General features: G+C 38.2%; 1 protein-coding gene across 2 annotated transcripts in view; it reads left to right on the top strand.

Moving 5' to 3' along the window:
- Positions 1 to 16,981, top strand: part of MTM1 (myotubularin 1) — a 98,820-nt gene that overhangs the window by 10,556 nt on the left and 71,283 nt on the right. For both annotated transcript variants that reach the window (XM_011974579.1, XM_011974580.1), the window contains exons 2-3: positions 12,587 to 12,659; positions 15,506 to 15,578. In XM_011974579.1, coding sequence (XP_011829969.1) covers positions 12,597 to 12,659; positions 15,506 to 15,578 — 136 coding nt within the window. In that variant the 5' untranslated portion in view covers positions 12,587 to 12,596. The remainder of the gene's footprint in view (positions 1 to 12,586; positions 12,660 to 15,505; positions 15,579 to 16,981) is intronic.

Below are 16,981 nucleotides of genomic sequence, written 5' to 3'. Positions count from 1 at the left end.
CACCTGCCACCATGCCCAGCTAATTTTGTATTTTTAGTAGAGATGGGATTTCTCCATGTTGGTTGGGCTGGTCTTGACCTCCCCACCTCCGGTGATCTGCCCGCCTCGGCCTCCCAAAGTGCTGGGATTACAGGCGTGAGCCACCGCGCCCAGCCCTAGCATGCAATATTTCTCCATGTATTTAGATCTTTAATTTATCTCAGCCGTGTTTTGTAGTTTTCGGTGTATGATTCTTGTACGTATTTTGTTCAGTGTTTCCCTAAATATTTCATTTTTTTGGTATTACAAATGACATTTTTAAAATAAAAAAGTTTTTTGAGACAGAGTCTTGTTCTGTCACCTAAGCTGGAGTGCAGTGGCATGACGGTGGCTCATTGTAGCCTCAACCTCCTGGGCTAAAGTGATCCTCCCTCCTCAGCCTCTGGAGTAGCTGAAAACTACAGGTGCATGCCCCCATGCCCAGCCAATTTTTTTTTTTTTTTAATGTTTTGTAGAGATAGGGTCTTGCTGTATTGCCTAGGCTGGTCTCAAATTCCTGGGCTCAAGTGGTTCTCCTGCCTCAGCCTCCCAAAGTACTGAGATTACAGGCACAAACCACAGCACTGGGACAGTATTTTTATATTTCAGTGTTCATTTGTTCATTGCTTACGGTACAAATATAATTAATTTTTATACTGGCTTTGTGTTTTATTTAGCCTTACTAAATTTACTTATTCTAATAGTTTTTTTGTAGTATTCTTAGGATTTTTTTTTTTGCATACATGATTATGTTGTCTGTAAATACAGTTTTACTTCTTCTTTCCAATATGTTATATGTTTTGAACTTGCTAGAAGCTCTAAAAGATGTTAAATACAAGTGATAAGAGTGACCATCCTTGCCTTGTTCCCACTCTTATTGGTGAAAGAAGAAATACTTTCTCACTTGTGATGTCAGCTGAAGGTTTTTCATAGGTGCCCTTGACAATTCCTGATTTCCTGAGGGTTTTTTTTTTTTTTAAATCATGGATAGATGTTGAATTACGTTAATAGAAGCCACGTCTCAGATACAGTCTTCGGGAAGATAGCACACCTCATGAATAGTCTTACTGACTATACATATCACCATATTTATACCCATTGGTAACCACCACTACCCAGCTTTTCCTCCTAGTGTCGATAACAGAATTTCCATCTGGAGCTTGGGAATTCTTTTTATTCTTCTGTGGAGCAGCATATACTGCTCCTTCAAAAGACATGGAAATTCTCTGCGAGATTCACATGTATCATTATTTTAGAACTGGAATTTCTTCATCTTCTCTTTCCTTACCATTCTTTTAACACTGGTTTTGGTTCTTCTTCATCTCCTTGCCTTTTTCATTTCTTTCTTTAGGTTATTTCTTCCCCATCTGTGAAACCTTCTCTGCCAATAGTGCCAAGTTATAAAAATATGTACGTTCAGTCTTTTCACCTTCTTCTGTAACAAGGATAGGTGGTTGTTTGTGTTTGTGGCTGGAGTAAGAAGTAACTGCTCCAAGTAGGAAGATAACTATTGTCCATACTCTCTAGATCATGGCAAGTCTTTCTCCTGATTCTCCTGGGATCCTAATTAAGCCATCTTTGGGGATTCCCTGTGCATACTCCTTTTCTACTATGGCAAACTGCCTGTTGGGCAAGCTACTACTCCTACTGCTTATCTCTGCTAACCTTCAAGGTCAACCTGCTCTTGCAAATTAGGACTAATTAAGATGTATCAAGCCCAACATTTTCAACAATCAAAAGACCCTAGGCAGCGTTCCAAAAGCCCCATGCAGAGGAAGGTCAGGAAGTTCCAAATCCAAATTATTCAATGCATTTTGGAACTCTTCTTTGGAATTGACTTCAGAGACTATGGTACCTTTAAAAAAAAAAAATCCTCAAAGCCTCTAGGCCAAAATCATTTTGTATCACCTCTATTAATATACAGAATGGGCACCGGTGCTGTGTGGAGCATTGGTTTTGGTTTAAAAATTAAGATATGGTTAAAGTTCATGAGATGGCACCTTATGTAGCCTTAAATTCCAAAAGCAGTTTCAAAAGAATAATTCAAAGAATACTTTGAACAGTGGCCACATTGCTGGAATTTGTGTACACCATCAAAAGGGACTACTTTGAAGAATAACTCAGCTATATATGATCTGACAGGCTTTTAAACAAATGCCTCATTACATCATAGTTGCACCTCATGGGGTATTTTGTGCACTAGTAATAAAACTTTCTCCTTTTAAAAGATAATTTTAATAAAGACTAAGTGGATACAAAGAAATGTTTCAGTAGACAAACAAGGATTGTACTGTTTCAGTGACTCACAGACTTGGATTTCAGGGGAAAAAGTATATTTGTTGATCATCTTTAAAGTGAAGTCTAGGGTTCTTCTTTGTGACCATCAGATTTTATCACATCAGTGAAATTCTGAAAAGATTTTTTATCCAACTGTGCAAGCAGGAGGCATAATGTCCTCATTTTAATATGATCATCTATGACAGAATGAGAAAGACAGATATCTATCTATCTGGTTAGTGGATAAGAGGGCTGGTCAGATTGCCTGGATTTCAATTCCACCTTTGACAGTTATTAGCAGACAAATTGTTTAACCTTCCTGTTCCTTGTATTTGTCAGTTGTCATATGATGATAGTAATACCTAGTTGCCTTTTAAGGTTTTGGTGGGGATTAAATGACTTAATCTGTGATTAGAACAATGTCTGACAGGTAGTAGATGATCAGTAAATGAAAGCAATGACCATTAGCATAAGCAGATACTCTGTTTTGCTTTAATTGTATCACCTCTGTTATTGTCTTTATTACTATTTAACCTTTTAAATACATATTCATTATCTTTATTGTTATCTAAACATTTGTTCATCATCTCCCCAACTCAGTTTTTAGCTCCTTGAAGACCTGTCTCAGTTTTTTTTTGGTTGCGGGGAGGGGGATATCTCCATTATAGTCCAGCGTAATTGCCCACTATATAGTTACTGATTGTGAACTCTTTGGAAACAAGATTAAATAGTTCTATATGCTGAGTAAGGAGTATCTCCGAATGATTGGCTTGTTGTCATTTCATTATTTCTTCTAAAAAACCATATTACTATTTGAGTACTGGTTAATTTAATAGGTGTTCACTGAATGCTTATAGATAGATTGACAAATGAAATTGTTCTGAATGTAACCGTATGTCGACATGACCATTTTGTAGACTGTTAATTTCTGTAGCCAACCTCCTGCCTATTATCGGTTGAATTGTGTCCCCTAAAAAGATATACTGAAGCATTAGCCCCTGTTACCTCAGACCGTGGCCTTGTTTGGAAATAGTGTTATTGCAGATGTAGTTAGTTAAGATGAGGTCATGCAGCACTGGAGTAGGGTGGGCCCCTCATCCAACACGACTAGTGTCCTTAGAAGAGAGCACCATGTGAAAACACAGACACACAGGGAGAAAGCCATGTGCCAACAGGCAGAGACTGGAGTGGTGAAGCTGCAAGTCAAGGAATGCCAAGGATTGCAGCCACCACCAGAAGCTAGGGAGAGGCAAGGAAGCATCCTCCACTAGAGGCTCCAGGTGGCGCTTGGCCTAGCCAACACCTTGATCTTGGACTTCAGGACTCCAGAACTGTGAGAGAATTTTTTTCTGTTCTTTTAGGCCATCCAGTTTGTGGGACTTCTTTACAGTAGCCCCGGGACACCAATACACGGCCCATCTGCTTGAATTAGAGTGTTGACAAGCTTGGGATTTCATTTCAAATGGTGGATTTGCCTATGTTTTCATCCATTATCCACCTTCTCCAGATACTTTGATTTAAATATACATATTTATATATTTAAATATATAATTTATAATTTATATATTTAAATATATATTTCCTGTACCTGATCTGGCTGCAAATATATATATATATATGAAAATCTGGCACAAAAATACAGTTTTTACATGCATGCTGGGAATGGGAGACGTTTCCAAGGATGCTTATAACAGCACTGTTTATAATAGTGAAACCTGGAAACAGCTCAAATGGTCACTGGGAGGAGAATGGAAAAACCAAGTGCAAAGCAGTGGACTGCTATGCAGCTGTGAAAATGAGAGGAACACAACTATATGCGTCAACATTTATGACTCTCTCAATAACACTATGTGAGAAAAGCAAGTGGCAGAAGAATGTATAATGATTCAATTTCCATAAAACTTCAGAAACATGGAAAATTGCATTATTCAGGGATGTATACATATGTGGAAAATTTTAAAGATATGCAAGGGAATTATAAACATAAAAATCAGCCCTAGGGAGGTATGTTGGAGTACCTTTAATGGCTGATGACTCACTTCTCCAAAGTCATGAAAGTTTATGAGGGTGATGCTATATTTGTTTCTTCACTGAATACTGAGTACCCAAACTGTGCTTTGTGCTGGTGCGAGAATGGAAAACATGGCCCCTGACCTTAGGAAGTTCTAGAAATCTAAGAGACGGGGCACAAAATGTCAAGGCATAAGTACAGGGTGAGAAATTAAATACAGTCGTCCCTTAGTATTTGTGGGAAACTGGTTCCAGGATCCCTGAGGATACCAAAATCCTTGGATGCCCAAGTCCTTGATATAAAATGGCATAGTATTTGCATATAACCTTGCATATCCTCCTGTGTACTTTCAGTCCTCTATGGATTACTTATAATAACTAATACAATGGAAATGCTATGTAAATACAAATAAAAATTAGCATTTGAATTATTTTTCTATTTGTATTTTTTTCTATTTGTATTATTTGTATTTGTGTTTTTTTTGTTGTACTGTTATTTTTGTGTTTCTTCCCAAATATTTTTGATCCGCAATTGGTTGAATCACTAGATGTGGAACTCCTGGATGTGGAGGACTGACTATATTAGGAATATGTATGGTGTACAGAGAAGTAGAGAGAGAGTGCGAGGGGGTGTGTGTGTGGGGCAGGGGAGAGGTCAGGAAAAGCTTTCCATGTTTTGAAGCAGGTAAATGCCAACAAAGCAGATGCCAACAAAGCCCCTGCTTCTGCCTTCAAGTGAGAGCACCTAGAGGAACTGTTTCAAATGGCAGGTTATCTCCAGCCTTTTCTCCTCTCTTCAGTTTTTTAGATACTATGCACATCCGCTCTAGAGTTCCTTTTTTTTCCCTCCTCCTCCACTGCTGATTCTGGTTGGAAGAATCTTCATTAGTAATGCCTAATGACTCGGCTTTTCTTTGGGGTCCTTTAGCCCAGACCCGAGAAGGTTCTTGGAAAGTAAGGAGATGTTTTGATCTGGCACCTTTGTTACTATCATAGTTATAACTATTTTTTTTTTACATGTTTCTATTCTTCAATAATTACTGTTTTAACTTTTGCTAAAGAAGTAACTGTTTACTTATAAATTTAAAATGTACTTTTGTGAATAGTTCTCACAGGGGAAAATAGTTCAATAAAATACAGTTTTTTTCATTGAGCAGATCAGCTGGGTTCATGAGTTTTGGAATTGGCAGATGCACGGGAACTTGATCTTGTTCCTATTTTAAAACTTTGTTTACTGGCAGGTATTTGACTGTTGAAAAATCCATTGGTGAGTTTAGTGATCTGTTTAAATGTGTGCAGTATTGCTAGGTAGCCTTTGTACATTAAAAACAAATAACCTGATAGTAACTGACTTTTCTCACAGTTTACTTACCATATCACTTTCAATTTAAGAAGAATTTCTAAAGTTACCCTGTTCCATGGCCACAGCTCATGCCACTAAAGCCAATCAGCTGTCTTGAAGATGTGCCATTTGTCGTGAGGGGACCAAGAAATAGGGTGAAGAGATCAGCCCACATCCATCACTAGCCACTGGAAAAAATGATTCAAAATGCATTCTCCACTGGGTCTGAATTATATTATTTTTAGTCAAAGGTCTTTGCAGCATTTAAAGAAATAGGGGTAGATATATCATTATGTTTAAAATAAATTGTAAATATCAAAATTATACAAAGAGTGAGATTTTAAATGAAATACTATATAGCATCTTATAATTTTCAAAGAGGAATCATCAAACTAAATACCCTGTAGCCCTAAGATTTGAAGTGATCAAGACAAATTGAGAAGCTCTAATGCATCTGTTACATGTGTCTATGTGGACAGTAGGCCACTTACTAGGGGGATCCTTTTTTGGAGTAAACATAGTTAGATTTCTAGCCTATTTTTAGATACCTGAGCCTGAATGGAAAGTATTGAGATGAGATCTGTATGTTAAGGATTTCACAGAAAGTTTCCCTGGGCTAGGAGTCAAGTGTTTTCTTTTTTTAATGGAAGGAGGCATATTTGAAGGTAAACTGCCGTAAGACTGATTGGAGTCTTGGCAAGGTTAGATTGATCATCTTAGAAAACCTGTGTGCAGAATGGTTAGGCAATCAAGGATATGGTATATTTTGTGGACAACCAGCCTAGCATATTAGCACCAGTTTGGGTACTGACTTAAGAGTTCATTGGGCTGGGTGTGGTGGCTCATGCACGTAATCCTAGCACTTCGGGAGGAGGCCGATGTGGGCGGATCACTTGAGGTCAGGAGTTCGAGACCAGCCTGGTCAACTTGGTGAAGTCCCGTCGCTACTAAAAATACAAAAATTAGCTGGGCATGGTGGCGCACACCTGTAATCCCAGCTTCTCGGGAGACTGAGGCAGGAGAATCACTCAAACCCAGGAGGCAGAGGTTACAGTGAGCTGAGGTGGTACCACTGCACTCCAGCCTAATTATATAACTATATATAATTATATAATTAGTTATATAATTATATAACTAACTATAAAAATAGTTATAACTGTGATAGTAACAAAGGTGCCAGATCAAAACATCTCCTTACTTTCCCAGAACCTTCTCGGGTCTGGGCTAAAGGACCCCAAAGAAAAGCTGAGTCATTAGTGAGACTCTGTCTCAAAAAAAAAAAAAAAAAGCATAAAGCATCTCTGGTAGGAGGAAGGGAACTGGTATTTGAGCATCTTTGTTGTGTCATCTACTGTGCTATAATTTTACCTGTTCCTCATGACAGCACTGTGAGGGCTGGTATTATGCCCATTTTATAGACTGGGAACTGCAGTAATTAAGTGACAGAATTGGGATCTGAAACACAAATTGGTCTGAATACAGAATCCCTTGCTTTTTTTCAGATGTATCACACTGTTTTGTAGGTGCGCATAGTGGCATTTTGACAAGCTCTCAATGATGGGGTTAATAGCTTGTTTTTTAGTTTAAGAGAATATGATTATTATGTACTTTGGCTAAAGACAGTTCACATGGGAATGATTTTAGTAGTTTAATGCAGGGCGTGACAGCCTGTTTTTGTAAATAAAAATTTATTGCAATATAGCCCATCGTTTATTTCCATATTGCTGCTTCAGTGCTACAACACAGTACTGAGTAGTTGCAACAGAAATGTCTGGGTATCTGGCCCTTTACACGAAAAGTTTGTCAATCCCTTGTTCAAAGGAAAATGCATAAAAATGAACCAGACTTCTGCTTTTGCAGATCATAGTTTATTTTCATGTGAGTTGAGTACCTCTTCCCCCCAAGTAAGCAAATATGTGTGTTAAATTGATGGTTTACCTGGTCTCAAAATGGCTGGAATATAAACATTTATCTTTGTTCATAGTGATTAGGTTGAGGACGTCTCAGGTATGTTTCATTTTTTTGCCCCCTAGGTGGCCTACAATCCGAGCTACTTTAATGCAAAAAATCAGAATAAGTTTATAGTAAATCCTGTGTTTACTAGCACTCCAGGTACGTAACTCTGTGAATGGTTCTCATTGGGGGTGACACTCCCCCTAGAGGCCAAATTGGAAATGGGGGGATGTTTTGGTTATGGTGTAATTCGTTAAAAAATATTTTATTATAAATCACTGTTGTTTTATTTCTCCTTTATATTGGAGTTAGTACAGTATATTGATTTTTTATCATGTTTAGATTGATGATATCCATGGTTTTCATTTCAGCCTAGCAAAGGGGACTTTACAGAAATTTGTTTTATAAAAAGGGAGTTTCGAGTCTGATAGTATTGAGCACCACTACGAAAGAGATTTGGCATCTTTTTCAAAACAGACTTCTAAGTAAGGACAACTACCTTAGAAAGACCTGGAATTCTGAACGGAGAGGCTGCTTGTTCTCTGACAAATTTTAGAAGTCAAGTTTTAAGTCTCAGTATGTTTCCGTAAGCAGCATCTTTCCAGAGAAAGAGCATGATTGAACTTAAAGTAAATGCCAACACAGAGTCATAAAGCACATTAAGGCTCATCAAAAGACAAAGGCTGCATACCTTTGTCACTGTTTTGTTTGTATACAGAAAAGTTCAGAAAAACCACTCAGGGCCATTGATCTCAAATCAGGTGACGGTGGGAAATAGAGCTCCCTGTGGTGTTTACATTTTGCTTGCAAAGGCTCTATGAGGCAGAGGTCAAAATTATTTTCTAGTTCTGCTGCTTTTAGATTTTTAACATAAGGGTTAAAATGGCATGCATTTTTAAATGTTTTTATGTGTGCTTCAGATTTGTGTATTGTTGTTTTTCATATTCAACAGAAAAGGGAAAACAGTTCCTTAGTCTGGAAAAAGGATGCAGTGAAAGAGGTTTTGTATCCGCTTCCACAGATTCAACTGACCAATCCCAGCCCCCTGTACTGGGACGACTGTACCTTAATTTGAAATGTCTGCTTCATGGAAAAGTCTATAAGGGAAGATAGCATTGCTCAAATTATTTTCAGTGCAAATTGTTTCAAAGGGGTATAAGTTAACCCTGCAGTTAACTGTATAAGGGTATATACACTTAAATCTGCTGCCCAGAACCACCCTGCCTGGACCATCCTGATTAGTCAAGGCCTTGTCATGCCATTTCAAACATGAGTTTGTGTGAACCTCTGGCTTAAGCAAAATATCACGCTGCTAACAACTGTTACGTTCCTTGGCCAATCCTTAATTGCCCAGTTCATTCACTCATTTAACAAATACCTGTGAAGTATCTTTTGGGTGCCAGGCACTGTTACAGGTGCTGTAAATAAATAAAACAGATAAAATTCTTGGAACTTAGAGGCCCCAAAGGTTGGTTGGCTGGGTGAGTTGCGTTCTCTTAACTATGTTTCTTAGTCTCAAGCTCTTCTACTGAGATTGGGACCAGTCACGTGCAACCTGGTTTCCTTCCAGAGACCACTTACAAGCACTTTTCTGTAGGTGGAAGGGACTCTGCAGTGCAAGGAGACCTAGGCTAGAGTTGGCCCTGCTAGTGCTAGTAAGTCACTCCAGGACCTTGTCACACACCCTCTAGGCCCCCCTCATCTCCTCTGTAACAGGAGAGGGTTGGGCTTAAATAATCTCAGAGGTTATTTTGGGGGATAAAAAATGATAGAAGTCTACTTCTGGTTAGAGTGCCATAGTTAACATATATGTATGGAATCAACTTTTAATTTTTGCTGTAAAGCCAAGGTAGCCAAAAATCAACACTTTTTTTGTTTGTTTTTTTTAAATAAAAAGGATAAAAACTTGATTCTTAGGGCTTTGGGATGAAATACTCTGTAACCAAAAGGGTAGCTGATTTTTGTAGACTTCACTATAGCTTCTAATTATCATCCAACTGCCTTTACGCTAACATAGTCATTTTATACACGAATATATGGATGAACTTTCTTTGCTTGGTAAGTTAGAGACAGCCCAGGGCTTGTGCACACCTGTCTAGTACATTTGCCAAAGTGCTACACTGCTTCCCATTTTCCTGTTAGAGCCATTATTGTCATGTACTTTTTTTTTTAAGCAAAAAGCACTTTATAACTGAGTGGCTGCTAGCCGTGCACTATCCCTATAGTAGTTAACTTTTCTCCTAGTATTTCCAAGGTCAGGACTAATTTATAGAATTGGCTAAGACATTGGCATTCAATAGTTATCCTTTTGTGCTCATAAAAATTAAAAATTTTAAAAATGCTAGTAATTTGTTAACAGATATACCGTGTGGTTCCAAGCCCTTCATGAATGTGTTAATTCATTTGTTTCACCCAATAATGTTGATGTAAAATGGGGGTAATAGCAACCAAAGCCCAGAGAAGTTAAATAACCCACTCAAGGTCAAATGGTGAGTTGCAGAGTTGGAATTTGAATGCAGTCAGCTGCAACATTTGTACACACCAGCATGATGCTGTTCCAGCTTCAGTAAACTTCAGGGATCAATCAAAACTATTCAACAAAGAGAGGCTCACTGATGAGATTTTAAAGTAAGCCTCATTGTGGAACTGGCACATGTTATCTGGACCCTTGGATTTCTCGGATGTGAACTTGATCCAACTATCAACAGTAGTAGTAGTGTCTGGTGTTACTCTAAAAATTAGAGCTTTAGATATTAAGACTGCAGATTGTTCGGTTTCATTTATATGAAATGCCCAAAGTAGGCAAAGTATAGCAAATTCATGGTTGCTGGAGGATTGGAAGTGGTGGGTGACTGCTAATGGGTATGAGGTTTCTCTTTGGGATAATAAAAATGTTCTGAAACTGATTGTGGTGATGTGTGGCACAACTTTGGATATACTAAAAACCTTTAAATTGTACATTTGAAAAGGGTGAACTGTATGGTATATGAGTTGTAGTGAAACAGTTAAATGAAGGGAAAATGAGGGCTTTCGTCCTTTATATCCATTTTAAATTGAAATTTTTTCGTAAAAATCAGAAACAGCAGGAAGACTCATCGTTCTTTTATGGCCCATGAATAAACAGGGTGGTGACGATGATTGAGTTGACCGTACAACCAGGATTTTAGATTTTTTCTACTGATTTGATAGTAAGAATTTAACTTTTTGTTTTAAAATGTTGACTTATATTAGTGAAGCATTTTAAAGTATCTATACTAAAAGGTAATTTTATATCAGTTACTGAAGAAAGTCTGCCCCTAATATATCGTCTTGTTTAGTGAGTAGAAAAATTTCATAGCAGATACATCTGACTTGCTCCATAGTTCATCTCATCCATTCTGCTGTCTCTAAGAATAATGGGATATTTTGCTTGGACATGAACTTAAGATTAGAAGGGTTTTTCAAAGCACATTGTACTATTTTGTCTGAATTTAATTCATTTTCGTGTTATTCATTATATCTTTTTTAAAAGTTACTTTTAATTTTGCATTGTGCTACCTGTAGGTAGTTTCAGCTCTTTTGAGCATCTCTTTCTATAAAGATGCATTTTGCTGTAATTGTTAATTTTCAAGCCTCAGTGGTAGTTGCCTAGTTCCAGTGTTCTGGGATTTGGTGAACTAGTATACATGTTTGCCCCATCATGACATTTCACAGTATTGTATATTTACCATGTAATCATTCATTCGCCAGACAGTTGTGAGTTCCAGTGTGCACCAGGATACAGCCACGAACCAGACAGACACAAGCCTTGGCTTTGTAGTGTTGAACTCTCATGGGGGAATCCTGACAGTCCCAGCCTTGTAAGATGGCCTGTATCTGGTCATCTCTCCACCTCTTCATCCTGGTGGCTGTCTTTGTCTGTGACTTCGTCACCTCTCTTGACTATTTCTTAAGGACAGTGGCCAGTACTGTGAAGCTATTAAATCCCACTAGGTTTTGTGCCAAGTTGTGTTAACCCATTTATGCCTAGTGTTCCACTATTGGAATGCTAAGCTTGTGGGAGTTATTTACATCCTACTCCTCAAGGTCATCACCAAGGTCTGATTTTTCACAAAAATAATTTGCAACCTCCAGCATAAATGAGTTAATGTTCTCCATTGCTGGATATTGTTAGTGTGTCTGGTTGCTCTTAATACAGCTTGGCAAAAAGATCTTTATAAATATCCACAGTCACCTTGTTGAATTGGATGTGGTTTACCTCCCACTGACTTCATGTGTGTCTATCTGTGTCCTAAACTTTGATAAAGTAACCAAAGCATTGCTTAGTTTTCTGTTATTGCTGTAATCTTCATAAGTCTAAATAAATCCTTGCATTAAAATGGTATTTGTGTGTGTTCCGAATATAATGCTTTCATTTATGCCCGAATTGTGATGAATATGCATTATTTAAATGAAGTATATACTTTCCGTAGAAAATACTGATTAAATCACATCTTACTAATTTGATTTCAATCAAATCCATTCCACTCTAAACTGTCATCATTTGGAGAAAACAAAATTCTTAAAAGAGAAAATAGTGCGAGTTAAATTGTCCATTCTTTTTTCATTCTGCTTGGCTGCCTCTAAATTATCTTTAAAAATTAAGGAATATGGAAATTTGAGGCCTGTTGCACAATTAATAAACATTAAGTTTTTTTAGATGGCAATTAGAGCACTAGGAATAAAAATTCCTGGAATGTGTGTGGCATCTTCTGCTGAGCTCCCTTGTGCATTTAGCTTCTCTTGTTTGTTCTCCCCAGTCCCCTGCACCTTTATTGGAGCTCTCACATACTGCCTGTGCTGTGGTTCGTTGTTTGTATGTCTCATTACCACTGGGGCCTAGTATGGAAGTGGAACCTGTAAAGTAGTACCGTTTGCTCTCAGTTGCCATATTTAAATCTCAGATGTCACGTATGTTTGAAATTACGTACAAATTCAGTTGATATTGAATGTTGTCTTTCTTGGTAGAGTTTCCAGGATGGCTTCTGCATCAACTTCTAAATATAATTCACACTCCTTGGAGAATGAATCTATTAAGAGGGTAAGTTGAATTTTTCTATCTCTTTCCCTGCATTTTCATATTTGAATATTAGGTCATTTTGGGCTGGCCTATTGAATGAAGCCCTTTTTTTTTTTTTTTTTTTTTTTTTTTTTTTGAGACAGAGTCTCGCTCTGTAGCCCAGGTTGGAGTGCAGTGGTGCGATCTCGGCTCACTTCAACCTCTGCCTCCCAGATTCAAGTGATTCTCCTGCCTCGGCCTCCCGAGTAGCTGGGATTACAGGCGTGTGCTACCACGCCCGGCTAATTTTTGTATTTTTTAGTAGAGACGGGATTTCACCATGTTGGCCAGGCTGGTCTTGAACTCTTGACCTCAGGTGATCCACCTGCCTCGGCCTCCCAAAGTGCTGGGATTTACAGGCGTGAGCCACCGCCCCCGGCCCAGAAAAGCTTTTAGATTGGATGCCTTATATGTGTTAAGTGAGTTTTACATTTGTAAATCCTTTCACATAACTTCATTTTTGAAAACCTCTGTCTCGTGAAATTACTGCTAGACCTTATGTTTAAGGTACTAGGCAATCCTCCAACCGGAAAGGTTGCTGAAGGACATACTGGAGGGCTAAGGCCTGCTGAGCAGGCTGCTATACCTTCCTAAACATTGGCATTGTTTTCTAGTTATGATAAAATTGTTGCATAACCAAAACAAATACAACTTTTACAGAAAATGGTTCAAGGTATCCAGGGGGAGATTGTGGAATTAGAGGGAGATTTTGGAATATGCATTAAAAGGAAGGGATTAATTTAAAATAAGCTTTATTCATGGCCCTTTAAGGCCCTAAGATTATCCACCAGAAAGGCTAATTTATACTCCCACCAGGTGGATAGGGATGCCTAAGCAATCAGAAGGGAGCAAAAGGTGGTCTTTTCATTTGTATTACTTGATTACTAATGAGGTTAACCTTTTTTAAAAAAGTGTGTTTATGGTCGGGTAAGGTGGCTCATGCTTGTAATCCTGGCACTTTAGGAGGCTAAGGTGGGAGGATCACTTAGCTCAGGAGTTCGAGACTGGCCTGGGCAACATAGTGAAACCCTGTCTCTACCAGAAATACAAAAAATTAGCTGTGTGTGGTGGCGTGCGCTCATAGTTCCAGCTACTCAGGAGGCTGAGGTGGGAGATTGTTTGAGCCTGGGAGGCAGAGGTTGCAGTGAGCCGAGATCTTACCACTGCACTCCAGCCTGGGCGACAGTGAGATCCTGTCTCAAAATAAATAAATAAATAGAAGTGTGTTTGTTATTAGTTTGTATTTCTTTTGTGAAGTGATTGTTCATGTCCTCTATTTGGCTTTTGGGGGTTTTGAGTGGAATTCTTATTGATTATGTGTTCCGTGTGTGTCTGTGTGTGTGTACATAAATTTTTTTCGAGACAGAGTCTAACTCTGTCCCTCAGGCCGGAGCGCAGTGGTGCAGTCCTGGCTCACTGCAACCTCTGCCTCCTGGGTTCAAGTGATTCTCGTGCCTCAGCCTCCCGAGTAGCTGGGATTGCAGGTGTGCACCATCACACCCAGCTAATTTTTGTAGTTTTAGTAGAGTTGGGGTTTCACTTTGTTAGCCAGGCTAGTCTTGAACTCCTGGCCTCAAGCTGTCCACCCGCCTTAGCCTCTCAAAGTGCTGGGATTACAGGCGTGGACCACCACACCTGGCTTGTTCCTTCTATTTTGATAATCAGCTCTATACTCTGTTACAAGTCTTCTTCCTGGTTTATTGTTGGCTTTTTAATTGTATTTATGGTATCTTGTTTTGATTTTGAAATACTGAAGTTTAAAGTTTTTATGTAATCACATATATCAATCTTTATATTTTCTGTTTTGGGTGCCTACAAGGGCCATCCTCATCTCCAAGATTATATGTTTTTATTGTATTTAAGTATTGTTATGGTACAAGAATCAGATCTAAACACAGGAGTAATTTCAAGAATGTAACTATAAATCCTTGTGTAATGCTGCTCTGATATAATGTATATCCTGTGTTAATCCCATGTTATCCTGTTTTAATCAGACATTCGCTTCCCTTATTTTGTGGTTGACCCAGAACTGTGGTATTTAAAAGGTATACTGAGTATAACCTGAAAGACAATGGGTATCAATGGCAAATTAGACTCTGAGAACTCACCTGCAGGTTGTAATGGTTAATAATACTGTGCCCGCCCAGCAGAGCTGTGGAAGTGATTGAATGAGGCACATGCTTGGGAATACCTCTAAAGCCAGGAAGCCTAGAGAAATAGTAAAGTGATGTGAAGAATTTGTACAAATGGTTCCTAAGACTTTTGCCAGCTCAAAAGTTCTCTGACAGACCACTCTTTCCTCTTATCTAAGATAAAGATCTTAGTAAATGTGAGGAAGTAAAAAGTGAGGAAGGATCTTAGTGAAATAGGAAACTCAATAGGTAATCACAATGATTTTCGGGCCTTGTAATAGGATTCTGGCTAATGGCTGTACTGTTATTCAGTTAAGCCTCTATGGAATTGAAGTTTTCCTTCCTAGTCTTCCCAAAAGATGGCTGAATATGAAAAAAAGAAAGCTGCCACAGTGTATGTGTATCTATAGAATACACTTAATATTTACTTTTTATCACTTTCCTGAAAGCTGTTAACTTTAAAGTGCTTGGAAATGTAGTTTAAAAATTAATATTATTGAAAAGCATGCTAGCATTATTTAGTACTAGAAGTTGACACATCTAATTAATGTTGGTGCTAGATTGTATTTTTTGTTTGAAGTTTTGTGCCAGTTTTCCCAAATACTAAATCTCTAATGCTTTTTCTTTAAAAAGCATATTTAAAAACAATGCGTAAATGTAACGTCATTACTTCTGATGCGTCTGTTTTGTTTCTAGCCGTCTCGAGATGGAGTCAATCGGGATCTCACTGAGGCTGTTCCTCGACTTCCAGGAGAAACACTAATCACTGGTAAGGACCTGCTGACATTAAGATTTGCATAACTTGAGGAGAAGTCTGGCAGGATCAGGTGGCTTCAATCCCACTTACTCTTTAGCGGTCAGACTTAGATAAATAGGCTAGCTTTGTTTGGAAGCGTTAACACAGAATGCTCTGCATCCGTTTCTTGATTAAAGAGTTCTTTCAAGAGCTTCATGCTCACAAGGGTAGTGATACTCTTGTGTCTGTACCAAAGACTGAGAATGATTTAGGGGAAAAAAATGTGGATTATCTCTTGAAAGTCTCTCATTGGAGCCATAAGCTCTCATGGTTTAAGGTTTTAAGAGCAAAATGATTTCCAGTCAATGATGCATGCTTTAAAATGATAAACTTAAAGACTTGAAAGCTTAAGCATTCTCTTCTTTGAAATATAGGAGAACATATTGCTTTAAAATATCTTTCATTTGTCAGAAAATGGAAGTTAGTATTTAGGTAATATTTTGATGTTATTTTTCATGGTAAACGTATACTAAAAGGAAGGGATCAACTTTGGAAGGGCTAGATCACTCTGGCTTAAGAATATAGAAACATCTGACAGCTTCTAAGCCAAGTGCTAATGTTGTGGGCAAATTTTATATTTGGATTAACACCCTCCTTTCAGACTTCAATGTATTTGAAGCGGATGTGATTACCATTCTTCCAGGGAACCTTTTGATTAATTAAGATCTGGGTTGTTTAGCTTAAATGGCTAAAACCTGGTGCTAATTAGATGGCGAGCCTAAGCGAGGTACCTTTGGGAATTAGCCATACACCGTGAGAAATTCTCTTCTGAGTCCACAATCTTGCACACATTCTAGTCTTGAAATGGAGATCAGTGGGATGTGTTCATCCCAATTTCTGGATAAGAGCAAAGAAGATATTTTACTTTTGATCCTCTTCATATATGAAGTTTTGGTGGTAGGTATCAGTGCCTGAACCTTAACCTAGGTAGTAACTAATGGAACTAGCATGAAGTAGCCTTACTGAGTATTTTTTATTTAGCACTTGAGGAGAAAGGGATTTTAAAATCATTACGAGTCATTAACACATTCAAGGACATCCTTGAAAGATAAGAGAGACATATTTCTATTATAATTAATTTTTCTGGTTTAGCTTCTCCTTATGTTTATTCTACCAAAGATGTACTATTCGTTTGGCCACCTGTTTTATATCACTTCAGTGTTTGAAATGAACCTAGCCAAACTCTATTCTAGACTATTAAAAAGAGAAAGAGGTTTGGTGTGGTGGCTCACACCTGTAATCCTAGCACTTTGAGAGGCTAAAGTAGGAGGATCAGTTGAGGCCAGGAATTGGAGACCAGCCTGGGCAACATAGCAAAACATCATCTTTACTAAAAATTAAGAAGAGCTGGGTGCAGTGGCACATACCCATAGTCC

This window comes from Mandrillus leucophaeus, unplaced genomic scaffold (assembly GCF_000951045.1).
Source record: "Mandrillus leucophaeus isolate KB7577 unplaced genomic scaffold, Mleu.le_1.0 Scaffold1469, whole genome shotgun sequence".
NCBI lineage: Eukaryota > Metazoa > Chordata > Mammalia > Primates > Cercopithecidae > Mandrillus > Mandrillus leucophaeus.
Note: the sequence above shows the minus strand (reverse complement) of the source record. Positions and strands in the feature narration are given on the sequence as shown.